Raw genomic sequence first — 25,160 nt, forward strand, 5'->3', positions numbered from 1 at the left:
GAAAGTGTCAGTTAACCATGGTGTCCCATGCCTTGCACGCATAGCACACAGTGGGCCAGGCATGAACTCAGGTCAGTGTAAGCCCATAGTCGACTGGCAGGATGGATCCTTCATACAGATCAGAAGAAAGTCTCTAAGCAAAAAAAGGCGACTACACCACACCCAGTAGAGCTCAGCAACGTTTCCAGCGTCAATCCAGCGGTTAATCCAAAGGTCATGAATGGATCTTCCGACTGTAAGCAGTTGGACGAACAACCACCATGAGGGAAAATATCCCTGATTGTGATTCACTACCCAGAGGGTTACAAGAAGCCAGAGAGCGGGTGAACCAGAATTTTACGCACCCCTTTATGGTGAAACAAGCCAGTGGCGAGAATTTGAAGCGTAGCCTCACCGCCATAGTGGACTATGTGAAGGCCATGTGCATGATGGACGAAACTGGCATACCTAATCACACTTTCCCCATAGTCCGCTCGAAGCTTATCAAAGCAGCCATCCATGGCACTAGAATGTCCGTCACCAATGAGGAAATCAGAGTACCTGGAAGACATTGTGTTTGTTACTGCCACCATCATGAAGCGCAGCTAGTGTGATGCAGTGGACTCTGACGGTAATAGCCATACTGCTGAACACTGAGCCACACTAGAAGATCTTCATGGTGACGCACCTTGGCCGCATTGCGGTTACAGCTGAGAAACTCCAAGTTACAAGGGGCTCAAGGCAATGCTACTAGTGCCAGCAGTTTTCTCATGTGCCACTGTACTATGCTGCCACAGCGCATTAAATCCGGCAACGGACATAACAACCGAAAATGACCTCATCCCAAGACCAACTCACCAAAGTGTGGCAACTGTGGCGGCTCCTTCATTGCCAAGTATAGGTGGTGCAAACACTAAGAGGATGACAGTCACCTGATGCGAGGACGTTCACAACTGCAAGTGGGTGAAGAAGAGAGAAACTACTGCCACGAGATGCCAGTCTGTGGCTCCTAAGACCATCTTCGCCAGAAGTATCCCAGTGGTCCATTATTCTGGCCCCATCTGGCCCAGTGCTCTGATGTCTGACGCCATCAGAGGCAGGCTCTCAGTCGTCATACAGATGGATAATTCCTCCCACACAGCGACAGCGTGCATCTTCCAACACAGATTGTGTCTCTCCATTTGGGCTCGAGTTACACTTTGGTAGATGCAGTGGGCGCCACTGCGTTCTGAGACAGATGTCCCAGATGCTACATCACTGATCGAACCCCTTATGAACCCAGTCTCGGAAATCAGCCATGTCCTCCAGACTCTTCCAGAAGCCATCCCCTTAGCTGTTCGAGTGGCATTCAGCTGCTCACACCCAACCCACAAAGGAACCATATCAGCTAATGCTGAGAAACAGAGAACTGGACGAGCTCACCATAGTTATGAAGAACGCTAAGTCTCGGTATCCACACTACTGGAGTTTCGGAACTTTCTATGAGAGCGTGATGTCAACATGTAATTGGTGACAGAAACCCATCTCAAGCCAGTGATCCGTTTCAACATTGCGAATTACTCCTGTATTGGAACGACATACCCATGGAAGGGAGTGAGTGACACAGCTTGCTATGTGAGCTCCTTGCTACAAAGCAACACTGCACCACCACCAGACTTGCAAGCGATGGAAACTACAGCAGTGGATCTTTAGGCACAGTGACATTCCTATCTGTCTTCAGGCCATCTGGAAGACCACTTAATGTCAATGATGCATGAACACTATTCTGGTAGCAGGGCTGACTGTTTGCTGCAGGCAACTTCAATGCAAAACACATGACATGGAACTCCCACCTTAAGAACATCCATGGACGCCATCTTTTTCACGATGCAGAACACAGTGGACAATCCATTAGTCCTGAAAAACCCACACATTACCTGAGAAGTGACACACAGCCAGACGTACCTAATATCAGTATTGCGAGAGGTTTTTCACTACTTCACCTCCTCCAAAGTGAACCATGAAAACAGCCTTCAGACCCTCTTCCAGAGGTCTTCTGGGTTGCTGAAGAGCCTGCACTACAGGGGCATAGTCACAATCTCAAGAGGACCGACTGGCACAAGTGCAACGGAGCCCCCAGAAGAGTAGAATGCACGGTTCCATTGCTGCCACAGGAAGTTATCGCTATCATCCATGACAGGAACCGTCGATGCCGACACAAGGTCGTTAGTGAAACCTGACGCCACATCCTGGAACATGGTGCGCTACTTTCTTCGCTCACAGCCACTCTCCCACCTCTTCAGTCATGGGCTGGCCCAGTCTACAAGCCACAGGACATAGCGAATGCTCTTGTGGACATATCTGAAGCCAACTTCTGCGCTATGGATGAGCCACAGGATGCCTGACACATACAAATGGTTGAGGGCAGGCTCACCACGTATCTTACTGCAGTGGACGTCGCCAGCTCTCTACATCTACATAGATGCTCTGCAAATCACATTTAAGTGCCTGGCAGAGGGTTCATCGAACCACCTTCGCAATTCTCTATTATTCCAATTTCGTATAGCGCGCGGAAAGAATGAACACCTACACTCCTGGAAATTGAAATAAGAACACCGTGAATTCATTGTCCCAGGAAGGGGAAACTTTATTGACACATTCCTGGGGTCAGATACATCACATGATCACACTGACAGAACCACAGGCACATAGACACAGGCAACAGAGCATGCACAATGTCGGCACTAGTACAGTGTATATCCACCTTTCGCAGCAATGCAGGCTGCTATTCTCCCATGGAGACGATCGTAGAGATGCTGGATGTAGTCCTGTGGAACGGCTTGCCATGCCATTTCCACCTGGCGCCTCAGTTGGACCAGCGTTCGTGCTGGACGTGCAGACCGCGTGAGACGACGCTTCATCCAGTCCCAAACATGCTCAATGGGGGACAGACCCGGAGATCTTGCTGGCCAGGGTAGTTGACTTACACCTTCTAGAGCACGTTGGGTGGCACGGGATACATGCGGACGTGCATTGTCCTGTTGGAACAGCAAGTTCCCTTGCCGGTCTAGGAATGGTAGAACGATGGGTTCGATGACGGTTTGGATGTACCGTGCACTATTCAGTGTCCCCTCGACGATCACCAGTGGTGTACGGCCAGTGTAGGAGATCGCTCCCCACACCATGATGCCGGGTGTTGGCCCTGTGTGCCTTGGTCGTATGCAGTCCTGATTGTGGCGCTCACCTGCACGGCGCCAAACACGCATACGACCATCATTGGCACCAAGGCAGAAGCGACTCTCATCGCTGAAGACGACACGTCTCCACTCGTCCCTCCATTCACGCCTGTCGCGACACCACTGGAGGCGGGCTGCACGATGTTGGGGCGTGAGCGGAAGACGGCCTAACGGTGTGCGGGACCGTAGCCCAGCTTCATGGAGACGGTTGCGAATGGTCCTCGCCGATACCCCAGGAGCAACAGTGTCCCTAATTTGCTGGGAAGTGGCGGTGCGGTCCCCTACGGCACTGCGTAGGATCCTACGGTCTTGGCGTGCATCCGTGCGTCGCTGCGGTCCTGTCCCAGGTCGACGGGCACGTGCACCTTCCGCCGACCACTGGCGACAACATCGATGTACTGTGGAGACCTCACGCCCCACGGGTTGAGCAATTCGGCGGTACGTCCACCCGGCCTCCCGCATGCCCACTATACGCCCTCGCTCAAAGTCCGTCAACTGTACATACGGTTCACGTCCACGCTGTCGCGGCATGCTACCAGTGTTAAAGACTGCGATGGAGCTCCGTATGCCACGGCAAACTGGCTGACACTGACGGCGGCGGTGCACAAATGCTGCGCAGCTAGCGCCATTCGACGGCCCACACCGCGGTTCCTGGTGTGTCCGCTGTGCCGTGCGTGTGATCATTGCTTGTACAGCCCTCTCGCAGTGTCCGGAGCAAGTATGGTGGGTCTGACACACCGGTGTCAATGTGTTCTTTTTTTCATTTCCAGGAGTGTATATCATTCCGTACGAGCTTTGATTTCCCTTATTTTATCGTTGTGATCGTTCCTCCCTATGTATGTCGGTGTCAAAAAAATATTTTCGCATTCTGAGAAGAATGTTGGTGATTCGAATTTCGTAAGAAGATTCCGTCGCAACGAAAAACGCCTTTCTTTTAATGATTTCCAGCCCAAATCCTGTATCATTTCTATGACACTCTCTCCCATAATTCGCGATAATACAAAACGTGCTGCCTTTCTTCGAACTTTCTCGATGTACTCCGTCAGTCCTATCTGGTAAGGATCCCACACCGCGCAGCAGTATTATAAAAGAGGACGGTCAAGCGTAGTGTAGGCAGTCTCCTTAGTAGATCTGTTACGTTTTCTAAGCAGCCTTTGATTAGCCTTTCCCACAACATTTTCTATGTGTTCTTTCCAATTTAAGTTGTTCGTAATTGTAATACCTAGGTATTGAGTTGAATTTACGGGTTTTAGATTAGGCTGATTTATCGTGTAATCGAAGTTTAACAAATTCCTTTTATCACTCATGTGGATGACCTCACGCTATTCGTTATTTAGGGTCAACTGCCACTTTTCGTACCATTCAGATATTTTTCTAAATCGTCTTGCAATTTTTTTGATCTTCTGATGACTTTCTTAGTCGATAAACGACAGCGTCACCTGCAAACAACTGAAGACGGCAGCTCAGATTGTCTCCCATATCGTTTATATAGATAAGGAACAGCAATGGGCCTATAACGCTACCTTGGGAAATGCCAAAAATCAATTCTGTTTTACTTCATGATTTTCCGTCAATTACTACGAACTGTGACCGCTCTGACAGGAAATCGCAAATCCAGTCACATAACTAAGACGATATTCCATTAGCACGCAATTTCACTACCAGCCGCTTGTGTGGTACAGTGTCAAAAGCCTTCCGGAAATCCAGGAATATGAAATCGATCTGAAATCCCTTGTCAATAGCACTCAGCACTTCATGTGAATAAAGAACTAGTTGTGTTTCACAGGAACGATGTTTTCTAAACCCATGTTGACTGTGTGTCAATAGACAGTTTTCTTCGAGGTAATTCATAATGTTTGAACACAATATATGTTCTAAAATCCTGCTGCATATCGACGTTAACGATATGGGCCCGTAAGTTAGTGGATTACTCCTACTACTTTTCTTGAATATTGATGCGACCTATGCAACTTTCCAGACTTTGGGTACGGATCTTTCGTCGAGCGTACGGTTGTATATGATTGTTAAGTATGCGGCTTGAAGACTTGCTTTTATTAAGTGATTTGAGTTGCTTCACTACTCCGAGGATTTACCTCTACGTTACTCATGTTGGCAGTTGTTCTCGATTCGAATTCTGGACTATTTACTTCATCTTCTTTTGTGAAGGCATTTCGGAAGGCTGTGTTTAGTAACTCTGCTTTGACAGCACTGTCTTCGATAGTATCTCCATTGCTATCGCGCAGAAAAGGCGTTGATTGTTTCTTGCCGCTAACATACTTCACACACGACCAGAATCTCTTTGGATTTTCTGCCGGGTTTCGAGACAAAGTTTCGTTGTGGAAACTGTTTTAGCCGTCTCGCATTGAACTCCACGCTAAATTTCGAGCTTCTGTAAAGGATCGCCAATCTTTGGGATTTTGCGTCTGTTTAAATTTGGCATGTTTGTTTCGTTGTTTCTGCAGCAGTGTTCTAACCCGTTTTGTGCACCAAGGAGGATCAGCTCCGTCGTTTGTTAATTTATTTGGTATAAATCTCTCAATTGCTGCCGATACTATTTCTTTGAATTTAAGCCAAATCTGGTCTTCACTTATATTATTAATTTAGAATGAGTGGAGATTGTCTCTAAGGAAGGCGTCAAGTGAATTTTTATTTGTTGTTTTGAATAGGTATATTTTCGCTTATTTTTCGAGGATTTGGGGATTACAAAATTCATTACCGCTACGACAACCCTGTGTTCACTAATCCCTGTATCGGTTTCGATGCTTGTTATTAACTCAGGATTATTTGTTGCTAAGAAGTCAAGTTTGTTTTCACAACCGTTTAGTATTCGCGTGGTCTCATGAACTAACTGCTCGAAATAATTTTCAGAGAATGCGTTTAGCACAATTTCGGATGATATTTTATGCGTACCTCCGGAATTAAACATGTATTTTCGCCAACATATCGAGGGTAAATTAAAGTCACCACCAACTATTATCGGATGAGTGGGGTACGTGTTTGAAATCAAAGTCAAGTTTTCTTTGAGCCTTTCAGCAAATGTATCATCTGAATTGGGAGGTAGGTAAAAGGATCCAATTATCATTTTATTCCGGTTGCCAACAATGAACTCTGTCCATACTAACTCACAGGAAGTATCTACTTCAATTTCGCAACAAGGTAAACTACTTGTGACAGCAACAAACACGCCACCACCAACCGTGTTAAGCCTATCTTTTCGGAACACCGTTAGGTTCTTCGCAAAAATTTCGGTTGAGCTTATATTCGGCTTTAGCCAGCTTTCAGTGCCTATAACGATTTGAGCATCAGTACTTTCTATTAGCGCTTGGAGCTCTGGTACTTTCCCAACACAGCTACGACAATTTACAACTATTATATCAATGGTTCCTGATAACCCCATCCCACCTCTTACTCTGCAGGAAGTTCGCTCCTGTCTTTGACTTATGTTCATCTCCAAGGCACCAGGAGTTGATGCAGTACCAAGTCAGGCCCTGAGGGCGCTGCCGAGAGAGGCTGACGCCGTAGTTGCGATATGTTCATTCACTTCATTCTCAGCAAGAAACATCCTCAAATATGGGAACACACTCTCATTTCTGCAGTTCTGAAGGTAGGCGAAAATAGAGCTGATCGCAAGAGCTATTGGACTATCAGCCTCCTTCCCCATTCTGAGCAAGGTTTTGAACGAATCCTCCTGATACAGATCTCTCAGAAAATTACAGATTACATACTTCTATCTCTGGAACAATTTGGGTTCAGAGGACACTCAAACACCCTTCAAGCTCTTCATGTGGTTAAGAGATCGTGACTGCCTTCAGCTTAGGGAATACTGTGGTGCCCTCTTTCTGGAAGTGAAGTGAGTGATAGCGTTTTTCACCCAGGCCTACTGCCCAAAATTTTCGCTTTTTGATTTCATGACCAAAACATTCAGCTGATGGAAAGTTATCTCCAGGGACCTCAGATTTATCCATGATGCTTCAAGTTACTCAGGTGGTTTATGCAAACGCCACCACCCTCATTATGAGAATTTGATGGCTGCATGTCATCCACTGACGCTTACATGAAGCGTGTTCTGACCTAGAGGACTGGACACGGAAGTAGAGAATAGGCTTCAATGTGACTAAGAGTCAAGCTATACTGTTTGATAAGAGATGGCGTCCAGTGAGGCCACAAATGCAACTTCTCAACGAGCTTATACAATGTACCAATGATGCAAAGTAACTTGGCGTTACCATTGACCCTATGCCCACTTGCACGAGCATATGCGTAATGTGTATCACTAGCCATCTGAGGCACTGCTCTTTTATCCCCATTGTACAAAAATGGTTCAAACGGCTCTGAGCACTATGAGACTTAACATCTGAGGTCATCAGTCCCCTAGAACTTAGAACTACTTAAACCTAACTAACCTAAGGACATCACACACATCCATGCCCGAGGCAGGATTCGAACCTGCGACCGTTGCGGTCGCGCGGTTCCAGACTGAAGCGCCTAGAACCGCCCGACCACAGCGGCCGGCCCCATTGTACAGAAGTCGCGTTGAGGTCCATGCTTTTATCAAACAAATCTGTTTTGTAATACCAGTCTTTGTACGTATCCATTTGCTGGGTCGGCCGCCATTCAGATTCCTCTTGCTGTTGCCAGGCCATTGTTGGGTGGACGGCTAATGGGGCTACCAGATGGGCAAGTCCCACTGCACAGCGATCAGCCTCCTCCTGCGAGGCTGGGGCAGCTACCTCGGCAGTGCAGGTAGACACATTTGCCCGGTCTGACATCGCACACACGAATGAACTAACTGTTGTTCCGATGTTGTGCTCTTGGCTAGTTTTGTAAACTCTCGTCGCCAATTTTGTAAAGACCTCGTCGTTACTGCTGTGGAGGCCGAGTTGGTGGGTTCGTGAAACGGCTTCTGGTCCAGTACACCGCTAAGACGATTTCTCCCTGCATTATTTCACAGCTATGCCCCAGGGTCGGGTAACAGGACAGGAGAACGAACACTCCAACAAATTGGCAACAAAATCACACAAATGAGATAAAAGGTTTACTTATCATTGTGACTAGTTGTACTGGCCGGAGTGGCCGTGCGGTTCTAGGTGTTACAGTCTGGAACCGAGAGACCGCTACGGTCGCAGGTTCGAATCCTGCTTCGGACATGGATGTGTGTGATGTTCTTAGGTTAGTTAGGTTTAATTTATTCTAAGTTCTAGGCGACTGATGACCTCAGAAGTTAAGTCGCATAGTGCTCAGAGCCAGCCATTTGACTAGTTGAATAAGGAAGTCTGCAACACTACATGTAATATAACACATAAAAAAGGACCTTCAACATCGCAGCACGTCAGCACTCGTTGGTTAATATATTTAAAAAACTAAAAACCCGCCTTGATTGCCTGAAAAGCACCTAGTGTTAACCCAGGTTTCGACGTAGATAACTACACCTTCTTCAGAACAACAATAAAACCCACAAGTGCCTAAGAAGACCTTTGTCATTGATTAAAAGAACACCATAGCTATACATTTTCCTTTTACGGTGAAGGTGATTTTAGCCCGTTGAACACCTCACGTTTTATCCCTATATCTTTATTACCACGACGTCTTTAGATTACGTCCCCTCAGCCCCCCCCCCCCCCCCCCCCAGGCTAACTACTGGCTTTAGGTACAGTTTTTAAGAGTTCCTCCTGTTGTCATAGGTAGCTTCACATATGTTTCTTTCCTAGCATAAGCAACCGTGTGCGGTTATTTTTAGGTTTCATCTCCTATTTAGCTCGTCAATTATTCTATCCATTCCCTATTTTGATATACGTTATTCCACGGTTGGGAGTATATGGGCTATTTAGCCCCGACCCATGTATAAACTTTCTCGTATTCGTATGCGCATGCGCATTCAAGTAACTTCCCTTGTATTGCGCATGTGCATAGGTAGCGGGTCGGGCTTGTAAGTGAGCGACCATTTGTAGCTGCAGTTTATGGCGGGTCATGGCCCATCGAACATAGGCTGGTGTGAGGTGGAGTGTACACTATTAAGTTAAGTAGTGGTTTTGACTTTGTACATATGTACTGTTTGTGTTTTCCTTTTCTTTTTCGTTTATAAATGTGTAGCTATAGTGTTCTTTTAATCAATGACAAAGGTCTTCTTAGGCACTTGTGGGTTTTATTGTTGTTCTGAAGAAGGTGTAGTTATCTACGCCGAAACCTGGGTTAACACTAGGTGCTTTTTTCGCAATCGAGGCGGGTATTTAGTTTTTTAATACATAAGAAAGGCCCTCAGTGACTAAGTGCAAATAATAATAGGTAAACTTCTCAGTACATTGTTGCACATGCAATTCACAACAACTGTCTGTTCACTTCTAAAAGTTCACTAAACAACGTTCCCTGTCTAAGTCAGCCCTGGACGGTGATCTATAACCAAGTGGGCGAGAGCTGCTCTTCTATCTTCCGAGCAGGCTTCTGACCGTGGTCGTCCGATCATTGGCGGATTGTACTCGACCGGCAATTGGCCAAGGCGAAGTCGATATCTTCATTCTCAGCGCCGCCCATGGCGTTGGCGGAACTCACGCAAGTGGTGAGTCTCTATGGCACTGGCACCAGCTCGCATATTTGCGCCTGCTGTGCTTTTTCCCTGGCTGTGTCTTGTTCGGACGCCACAACACTAGATGCTGTCGCCACATGAGGATGCATCACTAGCTGTTACTGGGCACATGACGTTGTGTAGGAAAATAGTGCCCACGATCACAGCACTGTGGACATAGAAGCACTCCCAGTATGGCAGCGGATGCCAAAAACTGCATGGACAGCAAGTCGGCACGTTTTTGTCGAGAACGTTTACCAACATACGAGGTGAACGTGGACCAATGTTTGGCAACAGATGCTTGTGCCTGTTGCGGTGGACGATGCCTGAAACGTGGCCATCCATGAGACGTGAGTGTGTGGTTTGCTGCAGGAAGGACACAGCACTTGCACTGGGACCACTGAAGCATGCTGGTTATCCAGCCACAGCTGCCAGTGCCGGAAGGAGGACAAAAAGATGGCAGAGGCAATCTTATCAAGCAAAGCAAGTAGAGAGAGAGAACATCACAAGTGCTTGAATTCCGCATCATCAGCGGCTGAAGGCCTCTGCTGTGAGGCTCTGAGTAATGTGAGTGTCTGTGAACTGTGGTATTGTTATGTAACTAAATAAACCATTGCAGTACCGAAATTAGTACGAAATGTGGCAGTGCACGTCAGGTTATACTCATTGAGAAATTACGGGGGACGTCTCCTTTTCACATATATATCTGGATAATAGAATGCTATAATATCAAGTTTCGACAAAACAGGAAAACAGTCTGAACATCAGCTAATATAAAATAATAAGACATCAAACTCGAATTCCATCATGCCGGTGGCAGACATCGTTGCCATGTGCTTTGGAATGCACCCACCACATATACAGCAGCCTATTCAGAGAGTTTTGTGATGTACTAATATGAAAAGCAGGCACTCTCTTGCCAAATTATGTACAAATTCTTTCGTAATAAATATAAAGTAATATGTAAGTAATATGTACAACCACTGTTCATTCAGTAATTAAATAACTTCCATTTACCATTCCCATCCTCTCTTCAGTAAGTTTATAACTGCAGCTGATTTAATTTACCACCGAATAACTGAAAATAATGATTCACCGTAACAGTTCCCCTAAATTCTGTTTCATTTCGTAAATCAAGATTGACATATGCTAACTCCAAAGTGCACTTACAAATTTCCGTCATTAATACAGACCATATAATACTTTCTGTTGAAGTCAGATTGCATAAAATTCTTTTTTAAAACTGATCAAAGTTTTGTAAACAACTGCAAAGTTGATACTGCTATATTACATAAACATTCCAAAAATATAATCAAAACTCTCCTTGCATCATTTATTACATCTCTGCTAGTAAATTTTACAATAATACACTAAATAACGTTTAATGCACTACTCTTAATATGATGGATAAAACTTGGTGTCAAGCATTATGCAATATGCGCACGAACCTACCAATAACCTCTGACTTGCTTCTCATTGGCTAACAACTACAGTCGTCATAGCACACAAACTTGACAGATAATGAACATGTCTTTCATGCTGATACTTTCACGTTTGCTTGTAACTTCTTATTGTTTACATGAGTATTGCCTCGTATGCTCCTGAACTTGTGTGTGTCTGAAAACATTTATTTCTCACTAACCGAGCTAAATATCGATAGGTAACAATTTATCGCCCATAAATTTTGGTTTTCATTTTCGGGTTAATGAAGTGTTCTAAATATTTGAAAAAATACAAGGCCAGTATATTAGTAAATTAATATTAGTGAATTAATTCAATTTTGTTGTTTACTTCACATTTGATATTTATATATCTTTTCAACTAACATTTAAATACGAATATTCCAATCCAGACGAGAAATGGTCGTCACTTGCACACCCAGTTGTAGTGCTCGACAACATTTCTCAGAAAAAGGGCATGCTATACCGTTAGGCTCCTCAAAGTGTGGAGGACAGCCATGTGAGCGAAATACAAAATATTATATTCAGCTTAGATGGACTTTGTAGAAACAATACATCAATGGGAATCGTCTCTTTGTACAGAGTCAAGTGAGAAGGCGCTACCTGTGTGTGCAACGTGAGCAGAGAACGGGTACTCCACTTGCTGATGGTGTGCACTTTCCACGATGTCGCTAGCTGAGGATGCTTTGGAGGGGCCGTCATACAATATGCAAGCAGACCACTCCAACAGTGTCAATAGAATTACTAAAGACATGAGAGAGACTGGCTGATTCTGTGTGAATATCCAGATTAAGAGTTAGTGTCGCACGGTTGTAAATTGTAGTTGTGTAAGTTTATGGAAGAAAATACAGGGCTATTACAAATGATTGAAGCGATTTCATAAATTCACTGTACCTCCATTCATTGACATATGGTCACGACACACTACAGATACGTAGAAAAACTCATAAAGTTTTGTTCGGCTGAAGCCGCACTTCAGGTTTCTGCCGCCAGAGCGCTCGAGAGCGCAGTGAGACAAAATGGCGACTGGAGCCGAGAAAGCATATGTCGTGCTTGAAATGCACTCACATCAGTCAGTCATAACAGTGCAACGACACTTCAGGACGAAGTTCAACAAAGATCCACCAACTGCTAACTCCATTCGGCGATGGTATGCGCAGTTTAAAGCTTCTGGATGCCTCTGTAAGGGGAAATCAACGGGTCGGCCTGCAGTGAGCGAAGAAACGGTTGAATGCGTGCAGGCAAGTTTCACGCATAGTGATAGTGATGTGAAAGATTCAGTGTTTAAACCTCCTCTACCAAGAAACGTGCCAGAACTGCGAGCTCGCATCAACAATGCTTTCGAACTCATTGATGGGGACATGCTGCACCGAGTGTGGGAGGAACTTGATTATCGGCTTGATGTCTGCCGAATCACTAAAGGGGCACATACCGAACATTTGTGAATGCCTAAAAAAACTTTTTGAGTTTTTGTATGTGTGTGCAAAGCATTGTAAAAATATCTCAAATAATAAAGTTATTGTAGAGCTGTGAAATCGCTTCAATCATTTGTAATAACCCTGTATAGTGCTTAAACCAGAGTCACTGTCGAAAATAATTTACACAGCTAAAGATAGCAGAAACCCCGCCCTCTTTCAGTGGGGCACTCGCGTTTCGGATAAGAAGTTACCGAGCACGGCAAGAAGTCAGTTTGGAACTGACTAGCCGTGCAGCTCATAACTATTATTACATGCGATCGTCAATCCGTGTAAATACATCGTACGTTCAACCAGCCAAAGAGAAGGCGGAGCTACATCTGGTGTTAGGCACGACGAAGCACAGCAGCACCAGGGAACATGATAAACGTCACTCAGTCATTTCAGATTTTATAAGCTGGGTCGAGCAAATCCTTTTGTTACAGTTTTCATGTCCAAAACGAACAAAATCAATCATTTAATTGTTCTAGCAAGGTCGCATGTTTCGAGTTATCAGATGCAGAGACTCCTTTACAAAAATGTGTGATGAGTAGTTGAAAGGCTGTTGCCGACACTGAAGATGGAAAGCACGCTGCTGTGCGTTAGGCGATGTGCGACATCTGTGATGCTGCTGTTGGCGTCTTTACCCCAGACTCTGGAGGCTTATCTCACCGTCGTGATCAGATGTACGTCTTCCGCTACTACGGTCATTAAATTGGTTTTACAAGGAGAGACAACGCCTCTTTTAAATGCGAGACAACTCTGTGCCGGATTGCACGTAGAACAGACAACACAGATCAGACAACTACACCGGCAATAGAACGGTGATCGTCGTCCTCGTTACTGGTTCTAATACCTTTGGGGCAAAGAGTCGTTGGACAACAATTACAAAGAAGAGAGTACACAATTGCTCAAAATTAATACGTCAGTTTCCACTGTTAATTTTAATCAAGCCCTGAAAAGTCGTTTCTTGTACCGTTTCATCTCCTGCAAATCATAGGGTGTTACAACAAGAGCGCAAGAATTCAATCCACACCCATATCATATATAAAAATGGATTTCCTCCTAAACCACTGGACCAATTTCAACAAAACTTGATACGCATATCATTTACAGTCTGCGAAGAATTACTGTTGGGGTAAGAACCACTCACCTTCAAAGGGGTGGTACGGGGGTGAAAATCCAGTGTAACCTGTGACGCGAGAATACTCATACTATACTAATCCAGTATCTGAGAACCAGAGCACTTAGAGAATTGCAAAAAGCTTTAAAGAACATTTTAAACCTTTACGAAACTTTTTCTCGCTGTTGACACATGCAAAAACGTGAAAAGAACATCTTTATCTCTTACTACATTTTGCTGTTCATACAATAGAAGTGCCACATAAAGCACGACGTTTTAATTTATTATCTCTTTACCACTACCTGTATTCGTGACAAATTTTGCAGAAATATTCACATGTACTACTGAATGTATCAGAAAAAATATATAACTGTACAGCTCATATTTCAGGAGATACGACATAAGAAACATTGAGATGCGTGAAAAGTAACTGTAGGCGAAATTCACTAGACTTAGAGATGAATAAAATATGTGTTCATTTACATCCCAAGTATGTTAAATATGTGTGATATATATTTTACACGTGCATATGTGGGCAAAGCCACAGATAAAAAAAAATCATCATAACCTCTGCAATGATTGGAACGAAATTTGGTATATGTATTAATTACAATGTAGAAAGAAATACTGTAGAAGTAAGAACCACTAGCCTCCTACTGGCGTGTGTGTGATAAGAAGGAGAGGGAAGGGAGGGGGGACGAGGAGATGGACAGACATCAGGAGGGAAAGAGGAGGTAGAGGAGATAGGCACAGATAGTAGGAAGAGGACATGGACAGCGGTAGGTGAGGAGGAAATAGACAGAGAGAGAAGAGAGGAGGAGACACACAGATAGAGTAGGAGGAGGAGGTAAGCAGAGGGGGAGGGAGGAGGAGATGAAAAGGTAAAGGGAAGGAAGAAATGGACAGTGATGAGGAAGAGGAGGAGGTGGACAGTGAGAGAGGAGAGAAAGAGTTGGGCACAGAAAGGAAAGGGGAGGAGATAAACGAAAAGACAGGGGAGGAAGAGATGGACAGAGAAAGAGGTGAGAATAAGATTGAGACAGACAGTGGGAAAGTGGGAGACTGACAAACAAAGGGGGAGGAAGGGACAGACAGAAGGGCAACGGACAGATGGACACAAGTGGGAGGAGCGGATTGACATAGAGAGATGGATAAGAAGCTGGACAGAGAGAGGGGCAGAAGGAGATTGACAGAGAGTGGAGGGTGCAAAAGGTGGACAGAGAGATGGGGTTGTGGAGATAGGCAGAGGGGGAAGGAGGATTGGATTGGATTGTTTGGGGAGAAGAGACCAAACCGCGAGGTCGTCGGTCTCATCGGATTAGGGAACGACGTGGAGGCAAGTCGGCCGTGCCCTTTCAAGGGAACCATCCCGGCATTTGCCCGGAGTGATTTAGGGAAATCACGGAAAACTTAAATCAGGATGGCCGGACGCGGGATTGAACCGTCGTCCTCCCGAATGCGAGTCCAGTGTGCTAACCACTGCGCCACCTCGCTCGGTAGGGAAGGAGGAGATGGACTAATGGGAGACTGGAAAAAATACATACCTGACAACATCGGTTACTCAGCTGGTATATTATAAATGTGTATATATGTATTACATATGTATGCATGTTCCACATCTCATCTTAAACGCCGGCTGGGGTGGCCTAGTGGTTCTAGGCGCTACAGTCTGGAACCGCGCGACCGCTACGGTCGCAGGTTCGAATCCTGCCTCGGGCATGGATGTGTGTGATGTCCTTAGGTTAGTTAGGTTTAAGTAGTTCTAAGTTCTAGGGGACTGATGACCTTAGAAGTTAAGTCCCATAGTGCTCAGAGCCACTTGAACCATTCATCTTAAACCAATGAATCAATGTCGACGAAAATTGGTACACATATCAGTTACTGTCTGGAAAGACGTACTGTAGGGGTAAGAATTATCACTCTCCTTGTAGGGTGATTATAATGTCGTGAGAGATGGTGGAAGGAAGAGATGGACAGACAGAGAGGTGGAAGGTGGAGGTGGACACAGTTTGTCTTTATATGAGACGACGTATGTTTGTAATTACTACCACAGCGCTACATGCTGACTGGCTGTAACACGTATGGTGTTGATCTGAGAATCTAACTCTACATTCTGTTAATGTACGAACATGTGCTTATATAATCAGTGCAATATGTACATTGTTTTATGTCACAGTTATTTTATGCTTGACTTACTGATGTATCTCTGTTCTGATGTTCATGAAGTATCGTCCTGTGTTATGACAGGGTACAATATGCATTTGACCAAGATTGGGTAAAATGTATGTTATATTCCATGGTATAGTCCACACTTATGTAAAATTATATTACGCCTCTTTACATCTGATCCCAGTGTGCTAGAGTATGTTGATCTATGCTTTAAAGGTTTCGTGATGGTAATATAGTTTACTGAAACCAGTCATCAAAATAATTGCTCTACAATAGCGACCTTGGCTGTTTGGTGTCGTACTTCAGATTTTACATTATTTTCACATCTGATGAATTTGGAACATTATGTCTACCGAAAATTGGACACACTTTGTAAATGGTGGGAACCAAACTTGGATTATTTTGATAATAATGTTTAACAATATGGACATGTATCGTGGAGCACTCCGTGTTATAACTTCTGTGTCCCATCGACCTGTAACAACTATCGACTTATCGAATCATGACAGCCAGAATGGCGCGCCGTTGAGACAGTGCTGCCGCCATAGCGCGCTTCAGTACTACACAGGCCTGCACTCACCTCCCAGACTGATCTCCGCGGTGCCCTGGGCCGTCTCCTCGTTGTTGGACACGATGCACTGGTACATGCCCCTGTCCGAGTGCTCCACCTGCACTATGCGCAGCGTCTGCAACAAGCACAGTGCCACAAGCTCACAGGCACCAAAAAGTCTTCATACTGTTAAATTTCTGTCGAAACTCACGAGTTCTTTCTATTACAACATTTATCTTTGCATAAACAGGAAGGCAAAAGGCTTTACGTGCTGTCACTCTAAAGCTTACGCTAGATGCCACCGTTGAGGATAAGGTGAAGAACACATAGTTTGTTTTCCCCTATTCAGACGATCAGACTAATGGCTGAAAGATAAGATCATATGTGAAGATCTTCAAAAACTCTGACCAAGTACAATGTGGTCATTTCCTAAACTAAAACAAATACAGAAACTGGAAAATAAACCTTTAGGAGTAAAACTTTCAATCAGTAATAAAATAGTGGGACAGGTAACAAATTTTATGAACACTGATTGACAAAAAAGTGAAACACTCAAAATTTCAAGGTGGAAACAAAATGAAACTTCACTGGTTTAGGAGGAATTCCATGTCATTTCAACAATTGCAAAGTCGAGTCAAATTTACAACAAACTTGGCGGTGTGAATTCACTTGTCAGTATCACATTGGACACCTCTCTGGACTGGATGGTGTAGCACCTAAAATGCCTCTCGGAGTTAATAAACCAAAATAGCTCCCAAATTAGCTGACATGCCCTCGAAATATATATTCAGAAAATGTCCCAAGTCCCTCCACAAGTAGCAGTTTACGAAATAGAAATAAGAGAAAAATAGAGGGAAATACATAGTAGAAAAATAATAGAAAAAAAAATTTTAATCATAAATTTTGGAAGCGTGGGAGAGGGGAAAAATGATAGAAATGGTTAAATTATTAGTTATTCTTATATATGAGAAAATCAGTATTACAGTCACAGAACGTAGGTCTTGAACACCAAAGAGAGCGTTTACTAAAGTATAAATAGACATACAATGCAGTTATGATACTCCAGTCTCTATCCTCTAGTCTGTTCGAAGTCAATTAGGACGTACAGCTTTAGGAAGCAACAATAGGAGCTTTATTAAACCAGGGCGCAAGAACAAATCGCGACGAGATTGTTTTTTGGGAAGCATTAATTTCAGATCAGAATTAGAACTTTTGTCATATTAGAGGAACTGGGAGGTGATCAATAATCTCTCTGACTTTAACGTCACTTCGTGTGAAGATTTAAATATTTTACGGAATTAACGATTTTGCACAGATTCGGACTCTGTATTGTGAGAGTGGAAAAGCTTTACTTCACGCGACTAGTAATCATAGTTCGTGACAGTTTACGGATATAAAACGGGAACAATCTTTTTATCGAAAGTGACAAAACATTGTTTAGTATCTCTTATATTGACGGGATTCCAGATTAGATACTTATTCAAAGAACCCCTTTGAATGCGATCGTGTGAATGAACTGATTTATTAATAATTATTGTTAAATAAAATAACGTGTTAATCTGAAACTGACTATTCGTCTTGAACTTTATTTCGATTTAGGTTCATAAATAATTAGGTTACGTGATTTTCACCAAGAATAAACTGCAGACTAGTAACTGAAACAAGTGAACGAGAATCTATTGAAAACACTAGTGTTAATTTACTTATGGTTTTTTCCTTCAGAACTGGGAAGACAATACGTGTAGTGACTCACTGGGGTTAATTTAAGAACTAGCCGGGATAAAACAAAACCCCTCAATACCAATCAATGTATAGATAAATTAACATTTCTACTTTCATGCAAATTACGGAAGTCGGGATAGAAAAAAGGGTCGCTATAATGGGTGCACTGTTTCGATTGGGAAGAGTGTCATAAAGCCATTGTATCCTCTACTGTGGCAATATGGCGAACAGCTGTTGGAACTGGTCCTAGATACCCTTGATACTGGTACAGGGGCGAAGTTGATGTGCCAAGATGGTCCAACACTGGGACCGATCTGGGACCCGGCCGCAGGAGTACTTCACCATCAAACAGACAGTACACAGAGAGGCGTTCCATGTCTGGATGAGCGCGGTCCTGTTAATAAACCCAGCCTGGCTAGGGTCTCATGACGGGTAGACTGTTCGCCTGGTGCAATTTGACACCACTTCAGCGACTTGCGTGTCACTGGAGATGAAATGATGATGATAAGGACAACACAACACCCATTCCCTGAGCGGACAAAATATCTGACCCATCCGAGAATCGAACCCGAACCGTTAGGTATGACATTACGTCGCACTGACCACACAGCTACCAGGGGTGGACACGGGCTCCCCACACAGCTGTCAGTAGGGGGACAACCTTCGTGTCAGGCCACGTTGCATTGTTGCCAAATTTATTCACGATGGCGGCGATGATGTCATCCAAGATGGCGGCATGTAGACTTGGCAACATCGTATGACGTCATCCAAGACGGCGGATTCTGGCGGGAGAATAGTCCAATTGTGCTACGTTCACTATCCTAACCTCATGAAAAAATGGCGGGGAGTTTGAATTTTGGCGGGAAAATAGCCCAATTGTGCTACGTCCACTAATCTAAGCCACCAGAACAAAAAAAATGTCGGGAAGTTTGAATTCCAACAGGATAATGCATGCAAAGACCGTACTTGTCTCTATTATTATTAGTGATTATCATTCATTAACATTCAGTATCATTCTTTATCATTCATTATCATTTATTAACATTCATTATCATTCATTGTCATTCATTATCTTCATTATCATTCATTATCATTTATTATCATTCATTATGATTTATTATTATAGGGCTACCTCCACTAGAATATTGCGCCGAATTCAAATTCCAACACGATATTCTCTCGAAAACTGTACTTCTATGTATTATTATCATTTATTATTTATTCGAGATGTCCGATTTTCTCGGTGAGAAAGCCATTCTCCTTACACCCATAACAAAAATCTATCACAAGTTCAAATCCACAACACCATAATTGATCACATGTACGAGCTTTCTCCGTCACTTATCTTTTTTTTCACTGGTAGCCTATCATAATCGCGTCAAATAATGAACTGCACTTATAGTAACGTAATTCACGTCCTTTGATTTTGCAGGGGGGAAGAGACTGAAGACTCTATTTCAAGCAGTACGGTCACCACTTCTTCTCCAACACAGTCAGCACACACATCTTTGATGTCGCAGTGCAGTCACTACGACGTCCGCACTCCAACTGAATTAGTTCAAATCCTCGCCACCCCCTGGCCAGTGTGCGGAGACACTGCCTACGCCTGTCACGTGAGGCGGCCGGCCACTAGCGCGGATGGCGAGCCCAGCGATCAGTTTGCTCGACAGTGGAATCCGCCATGACTATATAACAGCACCTTTGGACCACACTAGAACGCCCGCTAATTGACTCACTCTCGTGCGCGTGTAATAACTGTACAATCACTGCACCACCACCCCGCTCACGTCACACACCCTCCATACATGCGACGGACATAGCCTTCTGTAAATACCTGGAAAATGACTCTTTATTTCAGACATTACAGTCATGCAGGTGTGTCCCAACTGACTTCTCCATGCTCACACAGGGAAACTCCAGAGCGCAGCCGACGTACGTGCGGACGGCTGAGCCCGCTCCCTGGCCGGCTGACGTCAAGCGGTTTACGGTGCCCGCACAGCTCCCACAGCCAGCGCGCCAGGTAGCGGCGGCGAGCGGCGCCACAAACGGTCGGCCGCGCCCACGAGCACTTAACCCCAGACACGATGTTTCCTGTCGACCGCGTGCCATACAAAGGATACGTTTTGGCGCCAGAGTTTGACCGACAGTGGAATCCACCTTGACCATATAACAGCGCGTTTGCTTGTCGCGACAACGCTCGCTAATTCACTCTCACCACCCCGCTATATTAAATAATTGAATTTACAATTTCATATACATATCAAACGTGTTCAACTCCCTAATATCAACTACTTTTCAAGGATCAGAACGCCACCTCCTACTCCTGGGAACCAGCGCCAAGTTTTAAATCTGCCAGTAAACAAAGCTCACTTGCGCTTCCGCCACCAACCTAAGAAAATTGTTTCAAACTAAGCCACCAGTGCCGGCCGCGGTGGTCTAGTGGTTCTAGGCGCGCAGTCCGGAACCGCGGGACTGCTACGGTCGCAGGTTCGAATCCTGCCTCGGGCATGGATGTGTGTGATGTCCTTAGGTTGGTTAGGTTTAAGTAGTTGTAAGTTCTAGGGGACTGATGACCACAGAAGTTAAGTCGCATAGTGCTCAGAGCCATTTTTTAAGCCACTAGCACTCAACCTCTTCCTACACGTTTCTGGTAAACGGAATGTTTTTTCTACCGAATTGGAAACTTCCTTGACGTCACAACGCACGATCGACCACATGACTCTGTCAGACAAAGAACGCTCTCACTGAGAACGCAGGTATAGAGAGAGAGCTCACTACAGCATGCTGGTCCTGCAGCTTAGTGGACAGCTGTTTTGCCGGCCGCGGTGGTCTCGCGGTTCTAGGCGCGCAGTCCGGAACCGTGCGACCGCTACGGTCGCAGGTTCGAATCCTGCCTCGGGCATGGATGTGTGTGATGTCCTTAGGTTAGTTAGGTTTAAGTAGTTCTAAGTTCTAGGGGACTGATGACCACAGCAGTTGAGTCCCATAGTGCTCAGAGCCATTTGATTTTTGGACAGCTGTTTAGATGGACTGATATGTGGCTTCGACATGCCGCCAGTGGCGCTTGAATTTCAGTCGAATGGTAAGAACAAGGTCCTGTTGCAGTAACTGAGGTCATTCTGCTTGTAGACAGGCTGCAGAAGGTAACTGATATGTCTTTCTCTGACTTAAATTCCATATATCAGATGCGCAAAGATGGGATCAGCTGTACGATGTGTAGGGTGTGACTAATGCCAAGTTGGAATTTTAATGTAGCATGCAGGTTCAGGAAAGGTGACACGTTTCACACTGGGTGCAGCCGTCTTGAATAATGGTAATTGCGTAATCAACTGACATGATGACAGAGCGCTCTGGTGGTTGTCATAGGAGCTAAACACAGTTGAATTTGGAGCCATTTTTGTTAGGTAACATGATATAAATAACAATAAATAATAAATCATAATAAATAATAATAAATGATCATAAATGATAACAAATAACTGGAGCAGCTGTCCGAATGCAGATACCTGTTGGGGTGTATGGATCCGTAAGAGCGAACTTTGATGTCCTCTAGACGACCGAATAGCGAAGTAATATTATGTGTTATGTCCTCTAGATGATCGAATAGCGAAGTAATATTAGGTGTTGGGCGGCTTTGGTGATCAAGTCAGAATTTGAGAAGATGATTGATTTGGGTTGGAGTGTTATTAGATGGGATGTAGATTGTTCCGTTGACTACTTCTGCACATTTGCTTCCTTTATTTAGCTGAGTGAAGATCGATTCTGGTGTGTTGGATACATGCTTGTCTGTTCTCTAGACCTAGGACAGACCTTAGTTGAAGTGTAAATTATAGCCAAGATCTCGAAAATGTTACATGACGGAGACCGGTATTCAAGAGTGGAAATATCATTTTGCGTATGTTTGTTTCTAGTTAGTCAGTGGTTTACTGCATGCTGCACATAGATAAAGTTCGGCGCTTGTAGAAAATTAATTTGAAGTCTATATCTTGGGAATTATGATGAACTAGTGATAGGGAGGGTGTAGCCTAGTGCATGATATTGAGAAGTACAGCTAAAATGGTGTAATATTATGGAGAAAGTACATGTGTTCTTGCAGTCTATGAGTCTGAGGATGTTTGTAGAAAAGCCAACAGATAAGGAAGGAGAGAAAGTAAGGCGTTTGTGCTGAGGAGGGGACGATACCGAATTTGTAAAAAAGAGGTCTGAGGGTGACTTAGGTCCGCTGATGTAAGAGGGAAGATTAGCTCTGAGTGTCGGGTCTGTAGAGAGAACAGGTTGACGGTGCTTTCCTAGGATTGGGGAGCATTGCTGTATAATGATGCTGTAGGGATAGGATATTTTTTTTTCGCATGCTGTAGAGATATACTGGATAAGTGCACTGTTTTGTGTCAAATGTGTATATACTGTATTGTGAAGTTAATGTGGTTTACGTTGTGTAGCGTTTGTATATACTGCACTGTAAAGTTAATATTGATTATGTTATGTGACGAGTAGAGAGGAAGTCGTAAGGACGGTAGAGATATTTCCAGAGTAACAGCGGTCAAGAGAGTGTATTTCCGATACTTAGCTCATTGTGGAATGCCAATCAAATGAGACCGCGATCGTAAGACTTGACTTTATAAGTATAATGAGATCAACGACTTCGGTATTCGAGAGTGCGAATATAATTTTTTTGGTCTGTTTGTTTCTGGTTATTCAGTGGTTTAAAGGATGCTGTACTTAGAAAAAAAATGGTGTGTTCTTGTAGTCTATGAGTCTGGATAAGTTTGTAGAAAAAAAAGCGAGCAAGCAAAGAAGAAGAAGAGAGAGTAATGCATTTGTGTTGAGGGAAAGCGATCGCCGAATTTGTGGAACAGTTCTGAGAGGGACTTCCGTCTGCTGATGCAGAAGGGCTGATTACCACTGAGTGGGGCGTGTGTAGAAAGGAAGACCAGGTTCACAGTGCTTCCTTAGGAATTGAGAAAATTGGGGCATTTAGTGGGTATTGTAAAGTTAATGTGGCTTGCATTGTATAGAATGGATTGTAAAGTTACTATTGCTTATGTTATGGGATGAGTAGAGAGGATGACCGTATGTGTGTGTGTGTGTGTGTGTGTGTGTGTGTAGATTCAGGGGGGCTGTGGAGGTAATTTAGCGATCTCTGTAAAAGTAAGCACAGGAAGCATCAGAAAGAAAAGCGGGATGGTACTTCGATAACAGGTCCTTAGGAAATTAGGCCAGTAAATTCGATAAGAAGGAAGAAGGATGATTAATCGGTTGTGCTGAGATATAGGAGGGTTGAGAACATTTGCGTATGTTGAGAGTTGGAAAGGTAGGAGGTGGGGAGCGCATTCAGTATTATTTTCTGTTAGGGTAAGAATTTGAATTTACAAATAAGCTTAGAAATCACGAAAGCGAGCGTTAAGTATTTTTGGAGCACTATACAATTTCGGAGAGGTTGACTGGGCTCTTATTTTTTTTTTTTAATTTTCAAATGATCGTTTTAGATTGAGAGTGGAGAGAAGCGCTGGGATGTGTGCGGACGGTGTGTGTGTGAACACGCTCTCGTCTATTCTGACAACAGACGTGAAGGTGGAGATGTGTCGCATATTGGCCGGCAAGCAATGGAATGCGGCATTAACATGTGTGTTGGACCGCACTGAGTTAGGACGGTGACAGACGACTAGCGTGGCCTGCCTTGGATAGTCATGTTCGGCGTGTAGGTGATATGAATTTCTCAGGTGTTAGGTGTGAATGAGGCTGTCATCATGTTTGAAGGGTCGAACAGAGGCCTTTGAGCGAATTGAGAGCTGTCGGACGTGTGACTTAATGTGGGATAAGTTGATTGCGCGCGTGTGTTGAGTTACTTTGCTGTGCGTTATTTGGACAGATTACGAGTACTGGTGGTGTTTACAGTTATGTTCAAATGGTTCAAATGGCTCCGAGCACTATGGGACTTAACATCTATGGTCATCAGTCCCCTAGAACTTAGAACTACTTAAACCTAACTAAACCTAAGGACAGCACACAACGCCCCGTCATCACGAGGCAGAGAAAATCCCTGACCCCACCGGGAATCGAACCCGAGAACCTGGGCGTGGGAAGCGAGAACGCTACCGCATGACCACGAGCTGCGGACTTACAGTTATGTGTACTGCATTAATTAGGAGCAGTTTGATATTCTGCACTGAAATTAGGAGCTGTTTGCGTGTCTGCCGACTGTGCAACATGACACCAGGTATAACAGGAAGAGTGTTTTTTGTATGAGAGTGATAGGTATACTCGATGCGTAAATAAAATGTACGTTCAGTATTTGTGGACTATATAGAATATGAGAGAGTTCGAGTTGGTTGTTATTTTTTGTACTTGGAGGGTTTGTTAGATCGAATTGCTGAGGTGAGTAGCTACGAGAGCGCGAGGGATGTGATTGCAGCATATCTCCGTCTCTCTCAGGGGTTAACTAAAGATGGGGCGAGCAATGTTCTTGGCTTAGGTACTGGGGGTGTGCTCTGGCCATGTGCTAGACCATGTGGATTGAACAACAGTATTAGGGTCATAGTTTAGCTAGAATATTTATACAGGAGTATGTCCGACGCTAGTGTAAAGGTCCAGACTGTGATGTGGGCGGTCTCGCGCTCGTGGTGTGTGAGAGAGGCAAAGCAGACGATTTTGAGTCATCACAGGTGACTTAGGTTAGTGGCTTCGTTTGCCACAATTTTCTTGCGTTTGGTAGCGAAACACGAACTGACCATCAGAATTGAAACTTGGCTTATTTGTATAGACAGAATGTGATATAAGTTAATGTGGGTTATTACACGTTAGTGCACATTAGTAAACGTAATCAAGCACTAGTACATGTTAGCCAACGAACATGGGTCGGTAAAAGAATGTGGTGGTCGGTAGGGACTTTAACTATTTCATTTCAAGTCCAGGTGGGTGTGGCAGTGGCG

The 25,160-nt window shown here is 44.3% G+C and overlaps 1 protein-coding gene across 1 annotated transcript in view; it reads right to left on the reverse strand.

The window, feature by feature from the left end:
• Positions 1-25,160, reverse strand: part of LOC124722746 (Down syndrome cell adhesion molecule-like protein Dscam2) — a 163,879-nt gene that overhangs the window by 13,572 nt on the left and 125,147 nt on the right. The window contains exon 5 of the mRNA XM_047247887.1: positions 16,540-16,645. Within this exon, the coding sequence (XP_047103843.1) occupies positions 16,540-16,645 (106 nt within the window). The remainder of the gene's footprint in view (positions 1-16,539; positions 16,646-25,160) is intronic.

Source organism: Schistocerca piceifrons, chromosome X (assembly GCF_021461385.2).
Source record: "Schistocerca piceifrons isolate TAMUIC-IGC-003096 chromosome X, iqSchPice1.1, whole genome shotgun sequence".
NCBI lineage: Eukaryota > Metazoa > Arthropoda > Insecta > Orthoptera > Acrididae > Schistocerca > Schistocerca piceifrons.